Consider the following 20750-nt stretch of genomic DNA (forward strand, 5'->3'; position numbering starts at 1 on the left):
GCTTGGGTTCAAAGTATTTCTCATAGCCTGAGTTCCAACCTAACAGTGCTGCTCATTATCACAATTTTCGTCCTGGCTATCACGTGTTGCTTCTATAGAAAGCTAAGGCATATGAAGGAGAATCATACGGCCTCTATGGTACTTTTGAAGTTCGTGCATAAGGCAAATACCTTGAGGAGCAGAGAACGGGAAAAGAATTTTTTTTTTTTTTTGTCGACAATTTTTTTTTTATTTTAACAATTTATTGGGTCTGATACAATTCTTTTCACAGTTCATACATATACATACATCAATTGTATAAAGCACATCCATACATTCCCTGCCCCAATCATTCTCAAGGGATTTGCTCTCCACTTAAGCTCCTTGCATCAGGTCCTCTTTTTTTTTTTTTCCCCCTCCCTCCCCTTTCCCCCCTCCCTCATATGCCCTTGGTAATTTATACCTCGTTATTTTGTCATATCTTGCCCTACCCGGGGTCTCCCTTCCCCCCTTCTCTGCTGTCCCTCTCCCAGGGAAGAGGTCACATGTGGATCCTTGTAATCAGTTCCCCCTTTCCAACCCACTCACCCTCCACTGGGAAAAGAATGTTTAAGGACGAATCCTTCATTCTCTCGCAAAGGAGCCTGGGAGGCTAGGTTTCTAGTGGTAGAGGGGGACCTCCACCCTTGTGAGTTGTAGGTAAGTCCTAATCACATTCTCATGACATTGTTCCTCACTTTACCTTCCTATATGGTGCTGATATGAGGTTGTCTCTTACAAGCACATAGCTGGTTGCTGTGTGGCCGGCAGCTTTAACTATAGAAGCAGACATTCCTATTTGGCTCTATTTCTTCACATCGCTGAATCCAATCTCTCTCATACCTTTTTCCAATAACAGATGGACATAGGGGGACTTTATCTTCCAAGCCTGGATTCAAAATGTTTCTATTAAGCCTGAATTTTTGGCTATATTAATTGGATCATGAAGTTTTGCCTTGACAGTCTTTAATGTATAGAAAATAACCATGTCGCCCATGTGACTTTTGAATTTTATATATAAAACAAAAGGGGGACTTGTGGGGGGAGGTCAGATGCTCACAGGCATCCTCCCTGAGGGCGATCAGATGCCAGACTGCAATAGGCCCCACTCCCTGCTGTTAATGACAATGGACGCCGCCTGCAGTCATCTATTTGGTTCCTGTAGATGGGGTTTACACCCTACTGATAATGGATCCTATGGAGATCCAGAAAACAGGTCAAAGTTAAGCTGCCATCCTAAACCTATGATCAGCCCATCTTGTCACATGTTTATCCCCAATCCCTCCTTTTCCTATTGCACGTATTTCCCTAGACCACCCCCTCTCATTACTGTATTACCTATAGCACAGCCTCTTCCTGTGACATATGTCCTCACCTGTAATTAGGGGCTTGCATGTCCCCAGGGAATATAAAAAGCCTGGGATAGCATTAAAATCTCTCTCTCCCTCCACGTGGACCACCAAGCGGGGATGAGCATGCATGCTACCATGAATTGTGTCTGACTCCAATTATTTCAATACTTCTCTTCTATCTCTCATGCTCTCTATAACTTTACTATGATCTTTACTTATTATCGCTGTACAATTGCTCCTACCGGACCGGTAATGATGCATTAGGGGTTGGCTTCCCCTGATACCTGGGGGATTGGCCTGTTTGGCCATTCACTATACTTAAAATAAGCCATCCCAGAGATAGCAAGGGAAATCTAAGGTCACCAAGAAAAATGTTTCAGGAGTCCCACATGAATATTCGTTGGACCTGGGGTAACTGTGCTGGAACCTCCTCAACCCAAGAGAGCACATAAAAGAAATGAGCTCTTCATATAAAATATAATGTTCATACTAAAACAAAACTTTTAGATCCAAAAGATAAAGTAATACAAAGAAACAAGCTTTATATATATGCACAACAAAGCTTTATATAACAAAATAGGAGGTAAACCTGAAACGCATGAAAACCAAACCCACTGTTCCTGAGTTGACTCTGGCTCAGAGAGATCCACGTGTGTTAGAGTAGACCTCTGTAGACATTTTAATGGTTGAGTTTTGGGGAAGTAAATTCTCAGTCCGTTCTTCAGAGACACTACTTGTTTACACTAGAAACAAACTATAAATTAGTACAGAAGTGATTTATAAGAAGGGTGAGGTGTGTATAAAGGCAATAAATAACTTGATACTTTCTATGAGTACAATAAATAAACAGCAATACCAGAAGGGCTTCCCACATTACAAAGGTTTTGTGCAGTGTGTTTTACAAGGCTTTTAGTGTGAAAGAAGGCTTTTCAATATGCCTTCTAGTCAAAGTTTTTCCACAATGTGTTTTTTCATATGTCCTTTAAGGGATACGAGACACTTGTAGGCTTTCCCACATTCCTTACATTCATAAGGCTTCTCATCACAGTGTGTTTTCATATGTAATCGCAAAGAGGTAGACCAACTAAAGTTTTTCCCACATTGTTGACATTCATAAGGTCTCTTGCCACTGTGTGTTATCATATGTTGCCGAAGGTTTGCAGGCATACTGTAGACTTTCCCACATTCCTTACATTCATAGGGTTTCTCCCCAGTGTGCATGTTGACATGTTGCCGAAAGTATTTGGGACATCTGAAACCTTTGCCACAGTGCTTGCATTCATAAGGTTTCTGTTCACTGTGTGTTTTCTCGTGTCCATGAAGGGCAGAGTAACAAGTAAAGGCTTTTCCACACCGCTTACATATATAGGGTTTCTCTCCAGTGTGCGTCCTCTCGTGCTCTTGACGGGATGAGTAAAAGGTGAAGGCTCGCCAACAGTACTTGCATTCATAGGGCTTCTCGCCAGTGTGCATCCGCACATGTTCTCGGAAGTAAGTGGGACAACTGAAGGCCTTGCCACACTCTTTACATTCATAGGGCTTCACACCACTATGCCGTCTTAAATGTAGTTTCAGTGAGGAGGAATACATAAACATTTTCCCACATTGGTTACACTCATAGGACTTCTCATCAGAGTGTGTTTTCATATGTGCTTGTAAAGAGTTTGGCCAATTGAATGTTTTCCCACATTGTTTACACTCAAAAGGTTTCTCACCAGTGTGAGATCTTATATGGCTTTCAAGGTATGAGAGAACCATGAATGCCTTCCCACATTGTTTACATTCATAAGGTTTCTCTCCATTGTGCATTTTCACATGCTTTTGAAAATATTTTGGACAAGCGAAGACCTTGCCACACTGCTTACATTCATTTGGTTTCTCTTCACTGTGCACTTTCACATGTGTTTCAAAGGATTTGGAACAGATGAACTCCTGGCCACACTGCTTACATTCATAAGTTTTCTGTTCACCATGTGTTTTCTCAAGTCCATGAAGGGAGGAATAACAACCGAAGGAGTTCTCACATTCCTTACATTCGTAGAGTTTCTCTTGACTGTGTTGTCTTAAATGTAGCTTAAGAGACGAGGAATGCATAAAAGTTTTCCCACATACTTCACACGCAGGGCTCTCCTGATCTCCGTGACCACTCTCATGTCCCCTAAACATAAGAAGAGAACGATTAGTATGACCACATAGTTCCTATTGCCAGTGTATGGGTATGTTTACTATGCTGTCTCAGAGTGAAATCACAAGATAACTTGACTGAGACCTTGATTAAAGTAATTACCCAAACACTGTTTCTTATGGGTTTCCTGATCACTACTTGTATCTTACACATAGTTCAGACCCTGCAGGTCTACATCATATGTATGAAACTATACTCTTGTGAAAATTGTGAGTATGTCATTTAGCGAGGATTCACTTTCTCTTTCTCTTCTAGATAGTATATACTGGGTAAGGAGATATTACTCACTTCGAATGATGCTTCTGGATGTCAGGATGATCTTGAATGTACTTAAGTTTCCCTTTTCCTTCCAAATCAAACAAGGAATTGTAACATAGGAAACTTTTTATTTTCTCATCAGATATTTCATTCCCAAAAATGTCTTGCTGGGGATTTGATCCACTGGTTTCAGTCTGAACACAGTTATCTGTAAAAATGGATACTACAATATAGTTTGTGAAAAAGGGGACAAAAAAGGTCATTTTGGATTCCTTTTCATATATGGAGGCAGAATGCTAACCAATTTGAAAAAAATCACTTTATCGGGGGTTCATATAATGCCCATCACAATCCATACACACATTCATTGTGTCAAGCTCATTTGTACATTTGTTGCCATCATCATTCTCAAAAGCTTTGCTTTCCACTTGAGCCCTTGACAACAGTTCCTCATTTTTTCTTTCCCTCCCCAATTTCCCCTACCTCATGAACCCTTGATAATTTACAAGTCATTATTATTTTGTCATATCTTACACCATCCGATGTGTCCCTCCACCCACCTTTCTGTTGTCCAACCTCCAGAGAGGTTATATATAGATCCTTGTAATCGGTTCCCCCTTTCTACCCCACCTTCGCTCCACCCTCCTGGTATCACCACTCTCACCATTCGTCCTGAGGGGTTTATCTGTACTGGATTCCCTGTGCTTCCAGCTCTTACCTGTACCAGTGTACATTCTAGACTAAACAATTTTTTCAAGTAACGCGGAACAAGTAAGCAAAGGAAGACAGGGGGCTTTGCCCAAAACAGGTGTGGGAAAGGATCAACATGGCAGTCCATTCACTAAGAAGTCCTTTGCTGTAGGACTGACCTATGGTATGGAACTGTCATCCATAGGGTGGCCAGCCAAGGACTGCTTTTTAAAATAAACTTACTGTGCATTAGACAAAGTTTTACCAGATCATCAGTTTCACATTTGAAAATTCATGTACATTTTATTTCATCTCATCATAATCCCTATAATGACACTTCGCAAGGAATCTTTGCGGCTCTGTTTTCACTCCTCCTACTTTCATAAGCCTGAACTTTGTCCTCAGGTAAACGCTGTCCTTTGTTCTTAAATGGTTGGCTATTCTATGGTGTGTGTACCTCACTATTATTGTTGGGTTTGTTTTTTTTAAAGACCTATTATTTGGGTACATATTGAACCATGGAAGCAAGTTCAGTTCCAAGCATGAAGGGTGACAAAGAGCCAGAGTCTTTGGGATCCTAGCCCAGCAGTCTCTTACTCACAAGTAAGTCTGGCCTCTTTATGATTTTGAGTTTTCGTCCATATTTTTTCATTTTACCCAATACTTTACTAGTAGGTGAGCAATATTTTCGGGCCTCCGGGTTTTGGTCACTGATGCTTGCCTGATCCACTATACGGACTGTTTTCATGTATCTCTCGATTTTCATCATTCAGAAGCTCCAAACTAGGAGAGAGCAATCATTGCACCTCAGATGACTGCTCACCACTGTCCTTGTGAAGTCTGTTGCAACAACTGGCGTTGGTGTCCCTTGCAGTTGTCATCCTAAAACCTGAAAAATGCTTGCTCCTTTACGTATTAGAGTACTAAGATGTTCTTCAAAGGATCTACTTCTGGATAGATCTAAAGCTCTAATCTCTCCTTTAGATTCCAAGAACATTAGCAGTTCGCACCAACCACAGACTCCATCTACTTATACTTCCTAAATGATGGGCGCTGGTGTTTATAGAAATAGGGTATTAGCATAAAAGCAATGTCGGGAGGGAAAAGCAACACATATGCCCAAATGCTATTTTGTAAAAAGGCAAGTCTTCCTCTCACAAAGAAAATAGGAGAATAAAGGAAAAGTGGAAAGGAAGAAAAAGTTAAACTGCAAAGTACATTTTGCTAGACATCTTTGAAAACCCTTATCCTCCAAATTAGTCATCCTTCTCAAATACGAATTGAGTCTTCTAATTTCTATACCTAATTATGATCACAGTATTAAAAACCCTCTTTAATCCTAAAGATTATTGCTTTCCTGGAGTCCCAGATGACTCTTTCCATTGTGCCCAGCCCCACTGGGAGAAGGCAGAGAACTGCACAGCTGCTATTGTGTTAATGTGATAAAGCTTATGTTTGGGGAGGACTATGAAGGACAACAAAATATTTCCAGGAGATGAACTAGCACTTTCAATCGAGTGGGAGCTGAAGGGGGATATGAGGAGGTTCGACTGCAGCAAAATAAGAAAATAAGTCAGTGTGTTTGAATTACATTAGTATATAACTCTCACAGGGCTCAAAGCCACAAAGCTCCTTTGTTCTCCAGAATTGATGCCTAAATCTATAAATTTTGGGAGCTTTTATAACCAAGAGAATTCAAAAGTCAGTTTAATATAAAACTATTTCATGGGAAATAGAGTTATAAGTCTTCCTCTAACACATTGTTATATCTCAGCCCAAATCCAAAAAGGACCATGTGGAAGATATATCTGTTCCAAAAAAGACTAAGTGAAGAAACGATGCCATCCTCACCGACTGATTCCAAGTTCCAGAAGGTTTCCAGCATGACATCTTTGTAGAGATTCTTCTGAGTAGCACTCAGCAATGCCCACTCTTCTTGAGTGAAGCTCACAGTGACATCCTCAAAGACCACCGAGCCCTAAAAGATAGCACATATTGTTTCAGTAAGGTATCAGTGTTTGCGGGAGGAAGAGGGATGCAGCCAGCATGAGAGGTTGGGCTCAAGTCACAGGATTCTGAACCACACTCTTATGGGATATATATATATATATATACATATAATATATATATATAATTAGGGGCTCATACAGCTTTTATCACAATCCATACATACATCCATTATGTCAAGCACATTTGTTGCCATCACTTTCAAAACATTTTCTTTCCACTCGAGCCTTGGCATTGGCTCCTTATTTTTTCCTACTCCCTCCCACATGAACCCTTGATAATTTATAAATTTTTATTTTTTCATGTCTTACACTGACTGAAGTCTCCTTTCACCCACTTTTCTGTTCTTCACCTTCCTGGGAAGGGGTTATATGTAGATCGTTGTGATCACTTCCCCCTTTCTCCTACCACCTTCCCCTTACCCTCCTGGTATCGATAATCTCATTATTGATCCTGAGGGGTTATCTGTCCTGGATTCCCTGTGTTTGCATCTCTCATCTGTACTTGTGTACATGCCCTGGTCTAGTCAGATTTGTAAAGTAGAGTTGGGGTCATGATAGTGGAGGGGAGAAAGCATTAAAGAACAAAAAATCATATAATTGGGTGCACGCCTCCATGATATGATCGCCGAGGACAAACAGGTGCATAAGCAAATGTGGCGAAGAAAGCTGATGGTGCCTGGCTATCAAAAGATAGTATCTGGGGTCTTAAAGGCTTGAAGGTGAACAAGTGGCCATCTAGCTCAGAAGCAACAAAGCCCACATGGAAGAAGCACACCAGCCTGTGCAATCACAAGGTGTCTAAGAGTTCAGGTATAAGGCATCATCAGAAAAAAAATCTTACCATAGTGAATGAAGGGGGAAGTGCAGAGTGGAGACCCAAAACCCATTTGTCGGCCACTGGAGATCCCCTCACAGAGGGGTCTAGGGGAGGAGATGAGTCAGTCAGGGTGCGACGTAGCACCGATGAAGAATACAGCTTTCCTCCAGTTCCTAAATGCTTCCCCCCCACCCACCCACTACCATTATCCGAATTCTACATTGCAAGTCTGGATAGAGCAGAGGATGTACACCGGTGCAGATAGGAGCTGGAGGCACAGAGAATTCAGGGCGAATGATACCTTCAGGACCAAGGATGTGAGGGGCGATACTGGGAGGGTAGAGGGTGAGTGGGTTGGAAAGAGGGAACTGATTATAAGGATCTACATGTGACCTCCTCCCTGGGGGACGGACAACAGAAAAGAGGGTGAAGGAAGACACCAGACAGGGCAAGATATGACAAAATAATAATTTATAAATTATCAAGGGCTCATGAGGGAGGAGGAGCGGGGAAGGAGGGGGAAAAAAGAGGACTTGATGCAAAGGGCTTAAGTGGAGAGCAAATGCTTTGAAAGTTATTAGGGCAAAGAATGTACAGATGTGCTTTATACAATTGATGTATGTATGGACTGTGATAAGAATTATATGAATCCCTAATAAAATGTTTTTAAAAAAGAAATAGAGGAAAGTTGTATGTTTCATTGGTGCTATACTGCACCTTGACTGGATCTTCCCTTCTTTGTGAACAAGGGGATACTCAATTGTCTACAGATGGCCTTTAGGTCTCCACTCCATATGCCCCCTCATCCACACTGATAAAAATTTTTGTTCTGAGTCTTTGATGCCTGATACCTGATCCTATTGACACATCATGATCACACAGGCTGGCTGGTATGCTTCTTCCATGTGGACTTTGTTACTTCTCGGTTAATGACTGCTCATTTATCTTCAAGCCTTTAAATCCCAGATACTATAAAATTTGATAAGCCAGACACCCTCAGCTTTCTTCACCACATTTGCTTATGCATCCATTTTGTCTTCAGCAATCATGTCAGGAAGGTGAGCATCATGGAATGCCAGGTTATTAGAACAAAGTGTTCTTGCATTGAGGGAGTGCTAGAGTAGAGGCTCAATGTCTGTCTACTCCCTTAACACTTAACATATAAATACATGTACATAAATCTATTTTCCTATCATTTTATATATATATATATACATACATATATACATACATACATACATACATAAGTACATGCTGTATTTAGATCTTTATAAATGCCGTTTGCTTCCTACTTCTTTCCTGTTTCCTTTTCTCTTTTCACACTATCATGTTCAGCCAAATCAGTAATTCCGTAACATTCTTTTATCAAGCCCTACCAGACCTCCTACACCCACCTCACCATCGATTTTAGATCACATGTTGTTCCCTTGTTCCTGAGTTTGTGAACACCTAATTCCTTTCTCCAGCCTCCCCCTCTCCCAGGTTCCCACAGAAACGGCAGTCCCTTTGTTTTCTCCTCCAGATTTGTATCACTCCTATCTTATCTATATAAACATTCAGAGGTAATAATAAGTGTGGGAGTATAAAGAGATTTTTCCCAAGCTTTGTCTCCCCCAAAGACATGTCAAACATTAGAGGCTATTTGCTATCATATGGGGAGGTCAGATGCTTAGAGACAACTTCCCTAAAGGCAGTCAGTAGCCAGACAACTGTCTGGTCCCACCAAGGTAGGACCTGCTCACTGATGTTAGTTCTCCCTAAAGGCTTGTAGTCATGGATTTAGTTCCTATAGGTGGAGTTCACACCCTACTGATATGGTGGTCTCTATAGTTGAGCCAGGGAACAGGTCAAACCTGCTCAGTGGCAGCCAAAGTTAGGCTGACATCCTGAATCTAGGATCCGCCCATCTTGCCACATGTGTACCCCCAATCCCTCCTCTTCCTATTGCGTGTGTACCCCTAGACCACCCCCTCCCATTGCTGTATTACCTAGAGTGCAGCCCCTTCCTGTGACATAGGTCCTCACCTATAATTAGGGGGCTTGCACACCCCACAAAGGTATATAGGCCTGGGTTAGCAGAAAGAGCTCTCTCTTGGGCTTCCCCCCTCTTGGACTCTTGTCGGTTCCCCCTTTCCTCTCTCCCCTGCTCCCTTTCCCCTTGCCCTCCTTCCCCTCCCTCTCTCTCCACATGGACCACCAAGCAGGGCTGAGGTGAGCATGCTACCCTGAAATGTGGCTGACCCCATTATTTCAATCTCTCTTCTATCTCTCATGCTCTCTATGTTACTATACTCTTTACTTATGTGCCTGTACAATTGCGCCTACCAGACCCGTGATGATGTGCTAGGGGCTGGTTTACCCTCACAAATAAGCACAAAACAAGAGAGCAAAACCAAGCAACAATAGCAAACAAAACAACAACAATTAAAAAACTGACAAAACAAAAAAGCTTATAAATAGTTCCAGATCTGTATGTTGACTTTTTGGGGTGTTTTCTAGTTCAGTCTGGTGGGGTGCCACGCCATGGCCCCAAAGTCTCTTTTTGGTATTCCCCAGGGTCTTCATTGCTTTGCTCCCCTTGCTGCTGATGAATGCTCTAAGCATTTCACCCCTGGGGAGATAATTATTAAGGCAATGAGATACCTTGGGAAGATAAATGCTACCAGAGACTGAATACATACTGAGTAATTACCTCATTGAAGGTCATGGCTTTTGGACAGTGGAGAAGTGGGTGAACGGAGACGTCGGAAGTGTAAGATATGACAAAATAATGATAATTTATAAATTATCAAGGGTTAACGGGGTAGGCGATAGGGGAGGGGGAAATGAAGAGCAAATACTTGGGGCTCAGGTAGAAAGCAAATGTTTTGAGAATGATGAGGGAAACAAATGTACAAAAGTACTTGACATGTATGTGTGGATTGTGATAAGATGTATTTGTGGATTGTGATAAGAGTTGTAAAACCCCCAATAAAATGATTTAATTTTTTTAAAGTCATTGTTTTACAGATTTGGACAGATTCCAGGATAGGATAAAGTTGGACAAAATAATCTTAGAGAAACATTGGAAAGAAAACTAATTTTTTCTATAAACCTGCACCCAATTCACAATTTAAAAAAAATGCTGGCAAGAGATGTTCACTTGCTAAGATACTGTTTTTCTTCTCAGACATCAAGAACTGGAGCCGCAATGTCCAGACATCGCAAACACAAGGTACATTTTCATTGCTGCTCTATTTGAGTAAGTCTCTGAATGCAGCAGAATCACAGAGCCCGGTCTGCTCCCTCAGATGCAGCAGAATCAGAGACACAGTCCCCTCCCTGGGCCGGCCATGCTAACAGAAGCCCAGGCCAGGGTCCTGGGACTGGCAACATGTGACACATGGTAGGAAAAGAACAGTTAGCTCTTGGAGAACTGAACAGCCGGTACCCAAACCCACTGCCATTCAGTGGATTCATAGACCCTACAGGGCAAAGTGGAACTGCTCCATATGATTTTGGAGGCCGTTTTAACATTACAGAAGCAAATTGCCTATGTGTCTGCCTCAGAGTGGCTAATGTTCTTGAACCAATGACTTCCTGGCTAGCCAGCTAGTGTTTAACCCACTATGCTACTCGGGTCGTAACTCCAGGCCAACAGGGCCCATGACATCCGTAACTAAATGCCAAACCGGACCCGAGCGGGAGTTTCCCTGGTGTCATAGTAGGTTATGAGTTAGCTGCTAACAGTATGGTCAGCAGTTCATTCCCACCAGTCGCTCCTTAAGAGTCAGATGAGGCTGTCTGCTCCTAAAAAGATTTAAAGTCATAGAAAACCAAAGGGGCAATTATATTCTGGTCTATAGAGAACACTGTAAGTTGGAATTAATTTGATGATATTTGATTATGTTTTAACCCTAATGGAACCAAAGGATATTTCAATAGAGAAGAAAAAACCTTCCCCAGTGAGTTAATCCCTTTTTAACAGAGGTTCTCAACCTGTGGGTAGAGATCCTTTTGGGGGATTGAACGATCCTTTCATAAGGGTCATCTGATTCATAACAGTAGCAACATTACAGTTATGAAGTAGCACTGAAAATAATATTTTGGCTGGGGAGTGACCAAAACATGAGGAATTGTATTATAGGGTCACGGCATTAGGAAGTTTGAGAACCACTGCTCTAGAAGAATAGTACAGGATTCCACATCATCAAATAAAGAGCATCAATGATGAAAAAGCATTAGGGATAATAAAAAAATAATAAATCTAGAAATTCAAAGAAAAAATACCAATCCCACCTACATCAGATCCCAAGGTGGGAGTGCTGCTTAAACCCTACAGGCACTTTTTTTTTTTAAGTATGTAAGAGATTGACTTTGTTTTTTTATTTACAATCAAGTTCGTTGGGTGTCCCCCTCACCACCACCCCCCACCCCGCCGGCTCCAGTCCCTGAGGGCTAATCACAGTGGGGCAGGTATGGGAAGGGGGCCCTACAAGCATTTTTAAAAGAACTCACTGGGCCTGGGAAATCTGGATCATAACCTCAGGGGACATCAAGTCAACATAGTTCACAAAGACCATGTTCTGCATGCAAATTTGGTGAGTAGGGACTGACCTCATGACCAGGTGATACAGGTGTTAACTATTGGCTCCCCTCATCCAGAGGAAAGAAGAGCGATGAAGATTCAAAGACACAAGGAAATAATTAGTCTCGTAGTCATACATCAGTCTCTACAACTGTACACCAAAGGTAGATGGTGCCTGCCTACCAGTACCAACACAACCGGAAATCACTGGAGAGACCAGGCTGACTGTTTAGACAGACACTGGTGGGAACCCCTTGACTATGGCCCTGGCCCTTCAGATCTGGAATGGAATTCACCATGCTTGAATAATCAACCAGTTAAGACCCAAAGGGCAGCATTTCCCTAATCACAACATTGAGAACATTAGGCAAGAGGAGGAATGGGAACAGGAACAGGGTAGCGGCACATGGACAGGCTTGCAAATGATGAGCTGGATCAGAATGTAAATATGATCAGGTTTGTAAGTTTTTACCTAATTCTCAATTAAAGGTTGTTTTTAAAGATATTTTAAAAGGAAGTAAACACTATAAAAGCAGATAATCGGGAAAATAAGCCTGGAAACCATGATGGTTCACCTACTTTACGCTTTCAGGTCCACTGCTTTATGCCAACTTCTTCCTGAAACCCTTATCAGTTAGAATTTATCTTGTCAAGTTCAAAAGGCCCCCAGAGCCACCCCTAGACCATCCCAAGTATGCAATTAACCAAAGAACTCACCTGCCTTTTATCGAGTTCACGTCCGGCAAGAATCCCTGGGAGAGAAGTCCTATCTCAACGAAATTATATAAAGTCAACTCCTCCCCAGAGAACACTACTTAACAATGTCTCCTACCTTTGTGTCTGTTACAGTCTCAACCGTCTTAGCAGTTTGTTTGCATCAGTGACTGTGCCTGAGTCCCTAAGCAACTCCAGGTAAATCCCCTCCACCAATGTGGATCGTACACATGGCACAATCCTACTAAGCAGGACATCCTCTCCTCATCTCTACAAGATTAGGTTCCAAAGAGCAGGTTATTACATGGAAAGCGGAGGATAACCACATCATCGATCAGATGGGTCAGATGGGAAAGCACTTCATTACATAACTGCCAAGCCACTAAGAATCATGGCCCAGAGCAGTTGGCACATGACCTTCCCCATCACAGCCAGCATTCCTTTCTCCCAGCACTTGGGTATTAATTAACTGCCAGTCATATGCCATTAGTAAAATAGTAGGATACATCTTTTACCACTGTCCTAAGTGTAAAATGTCAGATAAAGAGACTTCATAAAGTATGCATGTAGGAAGACCAATGAAGAATCGATGTCTCTGAATGACAGTGCTGGCAAAACATGCTGAAAATACCCCAGACTGCCCAAAGAGGACACAGATTGTCTTGGAAGAGGGATGGTCAGAATGCTCCTGAGAGGCAAAGAGGGTGAGGCTTCTCATGTATTTGGACATGTGATCTGGAGAGAGCAGTCCCCAGAGAAGGACATCATGTTTGGTACAGTAGAGGGGCAGCAAAAGAGAGGAAGATTATTGATGAGATGGATTTGACCCAGTGACTGTAACAGCATGAGGATGGCACAGGACCCGGTGTGTTCCACTCTGTTGTGCATAGTGTGTCTATGAGTCAGAGCAGACTCAACAGCACCTAACAACAACAGGTATTTGGGTATGAGATGGATTCACACAGTGGGTTCGGCAGCTGGCTGAAACACAGGGAATGCATGTTTCAGTCTGTGGTGCCTGGGATCCCGCTGAGGCAGGAGTTGGACTCGATAGCATCTAGTAATAACAACAAGGGACTGAAATATATACGTACATTTATCTATATTTCCAACCCCCAAAGAAAAAGAGATAGGCTTTATTAAGATACAAATAATAAAGCCAGCAATAATGGAGGGTGGAGTGAGCAGATAGGAGGTATTCAACTTATCAAGAGCATTTAAGATGAAGTCCCTGGCTTAAGCAAAATGATCAATTTAGGGTCTGGAGTTGAATTCCATTCTTGCTTCTGCTAATGGAGGAAATCTTCCCTCTATAATCACATAGATGCAGAATACCCTAGTTTGCTCCCAGAGGGGGTTCGGTTACAAATCATTACTTGCAACCCCTTACACAGGAAGTTCTCAGAAAATGTTGCTGTACAGAACCATTACAGTGGAAGGGACCGCCAAAAGGACAAACAAGCCTGACTCAGGAGAAGCATGGCCGCAGCGCTACTCAGAGCCCTTTGATGACAAGACTTCATCTTACACACTTGGACATACTGTCAGGAGACCGGTCCCCGGAGGACATCATGCTTGGTAAAGTGGAAGGTCAGAGAAAAAGAGGAAGACCTTGGACAAGACAGATTGACACAATGGCTGCATCAAAGGTTCAGGCACAGCAGCAACTGTGAGGGCGGCACAGGACCACACCGTGTTTTATTCTGCTGAGCACAGGCTCAGAACCAACTCCAAGGCACTTAACAAGCACACAAACCAGTTACTTTCACCTTGCCTTTTTTGCCATGTGAAAATAGCACTCAGACGAACCTCCTTTAGAAACGCTTGCACCGCACATTCTCCAAGAGGTTCACAATCTAGCACTCCTGTTGGCTGGCCGATTTCAGAACAAGCTCTATACCGACACTGTCCTGTCACCGTCTGCAGATCCAGCTGTCAGCATCTTTAGTGCCCTCACTGACTCAGGGTGAGGCAGCTTGTCTCCACCTTCTAAGCATGATAGGCCCTGTGCCTTGTCGATGTGCTGGGTGGGTATTTTGTCTTACACTCTGGCTTCACTCCTTTTCCGTGTGCCATGAAGTTCCCGATTCAAATCATCCTGGAAACCCTTAATAGGTCTTTGGTCTACTTTGAAATCACATTCTTAGGTTGTTTGTTTTTCTGTTTCCTTTGCTATAACATGAGTTACACCAGGACAGACTTACAGCGTGTTGTCTGAACAGAACCTCATCCCAAACTAGGAACCAGTGTATCAACACCCCTTTGATAGGTCAACAAGAGTCAGAATCAACGGAGTCTCCCTCTGACCTTTGCAGACGTCCTCCAACTACAAATGACTCTCTGAATCCCCACCTCACACTCTGCTCACTGGCATCAGGTTAGTTCGGACTCACCTCAACTCTCACACACCCAGCACAGTGCCATCCCGTCAGTTCTGACCCATGGTGGTGGTGGATGCCACTGAGTCAGTTCCAAACCCGAGCAACCCTCAGCACAACAGAAGGAAACACTGCCCAGTCCTGCTCCTTCGCCACCACTGTTCCTAAACTTGAGCCCTTGTGGCAGCCACTGTATCAGTCCATCTGGTTGAAAGCTTCCCTCAGCTTCGCAGCGCCTCTACTTACCAAGATGATGTCCTTCTCCCAGGGCTCGTCCCTCCTGGCAACTGCATGCAGAGCATGGAAACATTCGGATCCCTTACTAGCCCTAGGTAGGCTTTCAGAGGCTGCACACCTTGACGGGAGCAGACTCGCTCACCTTTCTCCCATAGACTGGCTGGTAGGTGTGAATGCCCACCTTCCAGTTAGCAGTTCAATACCCGCTATTGCCCTAGCACTCCTTACTCATAGTGGAAATTACAAAGCAACAAGTTACAGCCCACAGAGGGGGCAGCGCCCAAGCACACCCACATGGCCTTGCCCAGACCACTATTTCTCCCAGCATGGGCAGCTCCTTGGGGGTTGTTCTTCTAGCGACAGCCACTGCTGACTGGTCCTTCCCGTACCTCCTTTGCAGGCTCAAGGGTGGACAGTTTGGAGTCCCCTCCCTCAGGCCTCTGATGCCTACACAGGTGATGCACCTGCTTCCCCAGTCGTACCCCTCAAAGACCTCTCACCTCACTGGTTTTCACTTTCAGCCTGGCCTGTACTCCAGGACAGAGGCAAGCTGGGACTTTCTATGGCACCATTTTCACCATTTATTTGTTTGTTTCTAACAAGTCATTTTATCAGGGGCTCTTACCACAATCCATACATCAATTGTATCAAATGCATTTGTACATACGTTGTCATTATTTCCAAAACATTTTCTTGCGGCTTCAACCCTTGGCATCAGCTACTCTTTTTTTTTCCTGCTTCCCCTTTTAATTTACTAACTTGTAAAATTATGACATCACAGTTTCACATTTTCCCTGTGTACCAGTTAGATACATCAATTACATTAATCATGTTGGGCACTATCACCTGGATCCTTTGTACATTGTCTGCTTCCTAAACAATAACTCCTTCCCCTCCCCTCCCAGGTCATTTCTATGTTTCCCCATGGTGATTCCATCCAGACCAAGCCCAAGGACCGAGAATCTGCCCCACACGGGTTTCTTGTGTCCATTAGAGAAGACATCAGCTAAGTCTAATGATATAGAGTCCCAATAATGGTTGGAACCCCCAATCATTGGTTAGCAGCCCAGCCCTTAACCTCATACACGTTTGTTTCTCTACTTGTGGTAAGGCACTCTGTATGGCTTCAGAGACCTGGAAGATACTGTCCCTCTTTTGAAAACGCACCTCAGTAAACTATTACCCTCCTGTTAGCTATGTGTACGCCAACTAAACAGAACCCTGCTCGGCCTTCCAGGCATTTTGAGAATGTCCACTAACGAAACTGCCGCCACAGACTAACAGGAAATAGACGCTGAGCCGTTGTTATTAAAAAAATAACCCTAAAAGCGATCAATTGATGTGGGTCACAATAAGGAGTTAATCCAACGCATTCTGCAGCCAACCACAGAGGGAGGACAAAATGCAGCCACCCAGGATATTCTCTGAAATCTGCATCAAAAATACTTTCAAAAGCTGCCCAGGCCACACTCCTAGGCAATGTGGGGCATGAACCCATGTGAAGAATTTCTAGGCAGAACCACAGTCACAAGCTCCGCTCCTTAAAAGGCGAGTGGAAGTGAGGTCTATGAACACTTACAATTCTTTTCTCCATCCATTTCACTTTAGGCGTGCGCCTACTTGTGATCTTACCCTTCTTCCCTGGCCCCTAAGACACAAGCCCCTCCCCTCTCCCCCACACCCCCTACCAATCCAATTCCATTTTAAGGACATTCCCCCACAGCAGCCCCCACTGAGCCTCAGAGTAGCAGAGTCAGCCCCAAAAGGGGAGTTAACAGACCAGTAAAAGGAGCATAAAACTGGCAACACTGACTTGCCAAGTAAAATTTAAAGGAACCTGCAAATCTGCAAAGGAATCTGAACCCCATGGGGACACAGAGCCTGTCCACCAGACCCCACCCAGCAGAGCAAACATGCCTTCAGGTTAATTATTTCCGCTCTCTGCGTGCTAACCTTAGTGTGCTAACCTGAGTGTGCTAACCTGAGGGGCTTGCTTCAGGAATGTTCCCTATGTACCGCCCAGATGCCAGCAACCCCCGAATCCTCTTGAAGCAGGCAGGACCCTGCGGGATGCCCTCCCTCCAGTTCCTGGAGCCAAGAACGGATGGCTTTAACTTCCCAGTGAAAACACCCTTACTGCCTGGGACTGCCGCCATCCCCCCACCCACGGTGCTGCAGTTAGCGTCCCGGGGGGTCGCCCGTGAGCACCATCCACCCTGAAAACCTTAGCTCAACAAAGATGGCTGACACGACTTTGAATCCGACTCCATTTTGTTCGGACTCCATTTTGGGTACACTATTTTTGGGGGGCGAGTAAATTTTTTATTCTGAACTCACGTCCCACTCTAAGAACACTAGAGTGGGCTCCTTAGCAAACACACGAGAGGAGAGAGAGAGAGAGAGAGAGAGAGAGAGAGAGAGAGAGAGAGAGAGAGAGAGAGAGAATGTCTCTGTGTGAGACAGTGTGTGTGTCTCTGTGAGACAGACCCTGCAGGGGTCGCGGTCTGGGGCCATCTGGGGAAGGCTGTCTGAGGCAGAGGGAAGGTGGCGCCCGCAGAGAAGGGCTGGTTTGAATGTCCCGCAGCACGACCGTGTCCCCGGCCCCACCGCGTCCCCGCGACGCTGTTCCGCAGGGACACGCTGCTGCTCTGTTTACGGCCCTGGTGGCGCTGCGGATGAGGCGCTGGGCTGCTAACCGCAAGGTCAGCCATTCGAACCCCCGCCGCTGCACACGCAGGAGAGACCTGAGGCTTTCGGAGCCCGTGAGGACGGACGGACGGACTCTGGCAGGACCCCCAGGGCAGTTCTCCTACGTCCTGCAGCGTCGCAGGGTCGAAGCCACTTGACGGCCCGGACTGTTTTTCTTGGGGCCCCAGTGGCGAAAAGCCTTGTCTGGTGACTGAAGGTCGCGCAGCCGCCCGCCACCACCTCTCCAACCCGCGGACCCTCGTCCCTGGCGGCCGGTGACACTCTTAGGTTGTCCAGTGGGCGCTGTCTGCGCGTCTGTCTGTCCTCAGTCGCGGTGCCCTCCCCTCCGAGTGAACACCTTTCCCTCACAAACAGTCCTGACTTCGTCCGTCCCGCGTGAGGAGACCCTGCGGACGCGGAGGAGCGGTTGTTCCCTCGGCGCGCCCCTTGCCCGGGCCCGCGCGCGCCCTCAGCGCCCCGACCGCGCGGACCGTGAGGAGAGCGCGGCTGGGTTCGGCGCGGCGCCGCTCGCAGAGCGCTCTCCCGGCGGGCTGGGCGCGCGGACGCTGCCGGCGGGCTCCAACGGCCGCCCTCGCCCTCCTCGTCCCCCGCCCGCGCTCACCATGCCGGGCTTCGCCGGGTGGACGGGGGTCCTCTCGGCGGGAACAGGACCCGCGGAAGAACGCGGACGGGACCTTGGCAAACCCAGGAGGCGCCCAGCGGAGACCTCAGAGCAGGTTTAAGAACCGTCCTCCCGCCCCGACTCCTGATTGGACAGGGTTAGTGGTCCCGCCCTCGGCGATGCTGATTGGACGATGCTCTTGACCAGTTGAATGAGGGAAACTGGAGCCTAGCGTCGCGGGGCGGGCTTTCGTCTAAGCCCCGCCCCCTTCTCTGTGCATTTAACCCTTGTTCTGCCGGCCTAGGCATCTTCCAGTGGCTCCTGGCCTTTGCGTGATGGATGAGCACTGGGAACAGTTAGAAGCGTTTTAGGAGGAGCAAACCCGCACCTCCCAGAACAGCCGTGGGTGCCCAGCCTTTGAAGTAAGCAGAACTTGTGATGACCAATGATACAGTGACTGCCTCTCCCTCACCCCCTAATTTGGAACTTTGGGTCAGGAAACTCAGGATCCTTTAGTGCATGTCCTCTCAGCTAGGTTTGAACCCTGAGTTGCTGCCTGAAACCAAAGCAATTTGTTGAGGCAGCAGCTGGTTCTCTGGCTCCATCGTGAGCCGCAAAACAATCCACATAATGCCGTCTTGCCACCACTTGTCTGTCAGCTGCCTTACTGTGGAGGCTTGTGTGTTGCTGTGAGGCTGGAAGCTAGGTCACTGCAGAACGTGGTGGGAGATCCTGCTGGAGGATGGGCCCAGCAGGTCCTAGGGCTTCTTAATATAACTGCAAAGAGCTGCTTCTTTGTAGGGGGGTCTACCATGGTGATGGAGGGAAGCCTTCTGGATTGTCATTTGGGGCTGGGGCACGACTCATTGTTGAGAGCAGCTGCAAAAAAAGTTCTTATCATGATTTGAATTTGGAACATGGGAACTATGAATTTAGGAATATTGAAAGTTGTCAAAAATGAAATGGAACACATGAAAATTGATGTCTTAAGGTATTAGTGAGCTGAACTGAATGGTATTGGCCATATTGAGTCAGAAAATCTTATGACTTACTATGCCGAGCATTCCGATGCCGCACTCCTCTTCATACAATCAGCATCCCTGATGATTTGCTCAGCATCTAGAGTGAACAAGTATGGGGAGAGGATACACCCTGATGCACACCTTTCTTGATTTTAAACCATGCAATATTCCCTTGTTCTGTTCTCACAACTGCCTCTTGATCCCTGTGAAGTTTCCAGTGAGCACAATGAAGTGTTCCGGAATCCCTCTTCTTCTCAAGGGGATCCACAGTTTATTATGGTGCACACAGGCAAATAAATGCCTTTGCTTAGTCAATGAAACACAGGTAAACATCTTTCTGGTATTCTCTACTTTAGGCCAAATCTATCTGCCATCAGCCATGATATCCCTTGTTCCATGTCCTCTTCTGAATCCCACCTGAACATCTGGCAGTTCCCTCTTAATGTGCTGTCACAACCATTGTTGGTTGATATTAAGTAAAATGTTACCTGCTTGTGATATCAATAATATTGCTCTATAGTTTGAGCATTCTTTTGGGTCATCTTTCTTGGCCAGGTAGCTGTCTTCCAAATTTCCTACCATAGACAAGTGAGTGCTTCCAGTGTTTCTTCAGCTTTCAGGAAAATTTCAATGGTTATTCTGTCAATTCATGGATTGGAATCGATACACTGGAGGAACACTTATTAATGGTATGCAGCTGACACAACCTTCTTTCCTGAAAACGAAGAAAAATTGGCACACTTGCTGATGAAGATCAAAGACTGTAGTTTTCAGCATGAATTACAACTTAATGTAAGGAAGATCAATATCCTCACAACTAGACCGATAGATGTCATCATGATAAATGGAGAAAAGGTTGAAGTTGATAAAAATTTCGTTTTACTTGGACCCACAATCAATACTCATGGAAGCAGCGGTCAAAGACTCAAAAGGCTTATTGCATTGGGGAAATCTGAAGCACAAACACTCGTTAAAGTATCGAAGAGTCAAGGATGTTACTTTTAGGACTAAGGTGCACCTGACCTAAGCCATGGTATTCTCCATTGGATCCTATACATGTGAAAGTTGGACATTGAATACAGAAGACCATAGAACATTTGATGAATTTTAATTGTGGTGTAGGAGTAGAATGTTGAAAGTACCAGGGATTTCTAAAAGGACAAACCGGTCTGTCTTGGAAGAAGTAAGACCAG

The 20750-nt window shown here is 45.0% G+C and overlaps 1 protein-coding gene across 1 annotated transcript; it reads right to left on the minus strand.

Annotated features, from left to right (window-relative positions):
• Positions 1 to 490: 490 nt before the first annotated feature.
• LOC142443525 (uncharacterized) lies at positions 491 to 18670 on the minus strand. Its single transcript, XM_075544861.1, has 4 exons — positions 18536 to 18670; positions 6355 to 6481; positions 3844 to 4021; positions 491 to 3528 (listed from the first exon to the last, which is right to left on the minus strand). The coding sequence occupies exons 1-4, from the start codon at positions 18536 to 18538 to the stop codon at positions 2316 to 2318; spliced, it is 1521 nt and encodes a 506-aa protein (XP_075400976.1). The 5' UTR covers positions 18539 to 18670; the 3' UTR covers positions 491 to 2315.
• Between the last annotated feature and the right edge of the window lie 2080 nt (positions 18671 to 20750).

The sequence above is a fragment of the Tenrec ecaudatus genome, chromosome 1 (genome assembly GCF_050624435.1).
Source record: "Tenrec ecaudatus isolate mTenEca1 chromosome 1, mTenEca1.hap1, whole genome shotgun sequence".
Classification (NCBI taxonomy): domain Eukaryota; kingdom Metazoa; phylum Chordata; class Mammalia; order Afrosoricida; family Tenrecidae; genus Tenrec; species Tenrec ecaudatus.

Bases quoted from the DNA above. Each gene is read 5' to 3' on its own strand.
- LOC142443525 (XM_075544861.1), bottom strand. The intron at 4,022-6,354 runs GTGAGGATGGCA...CCATTTTTACAG, and splicing joins CTGGAACTTGGAATCAGTCG to ATAACTGTGTTCAGACTGAA. The intron at 3,529-3,843 runs GTGAGTAATATC...TCTTATGTTTAG, and splicing joins ATCCAGAAGCATCATTCGAA to GGGACATGAGAGTGGTCACG.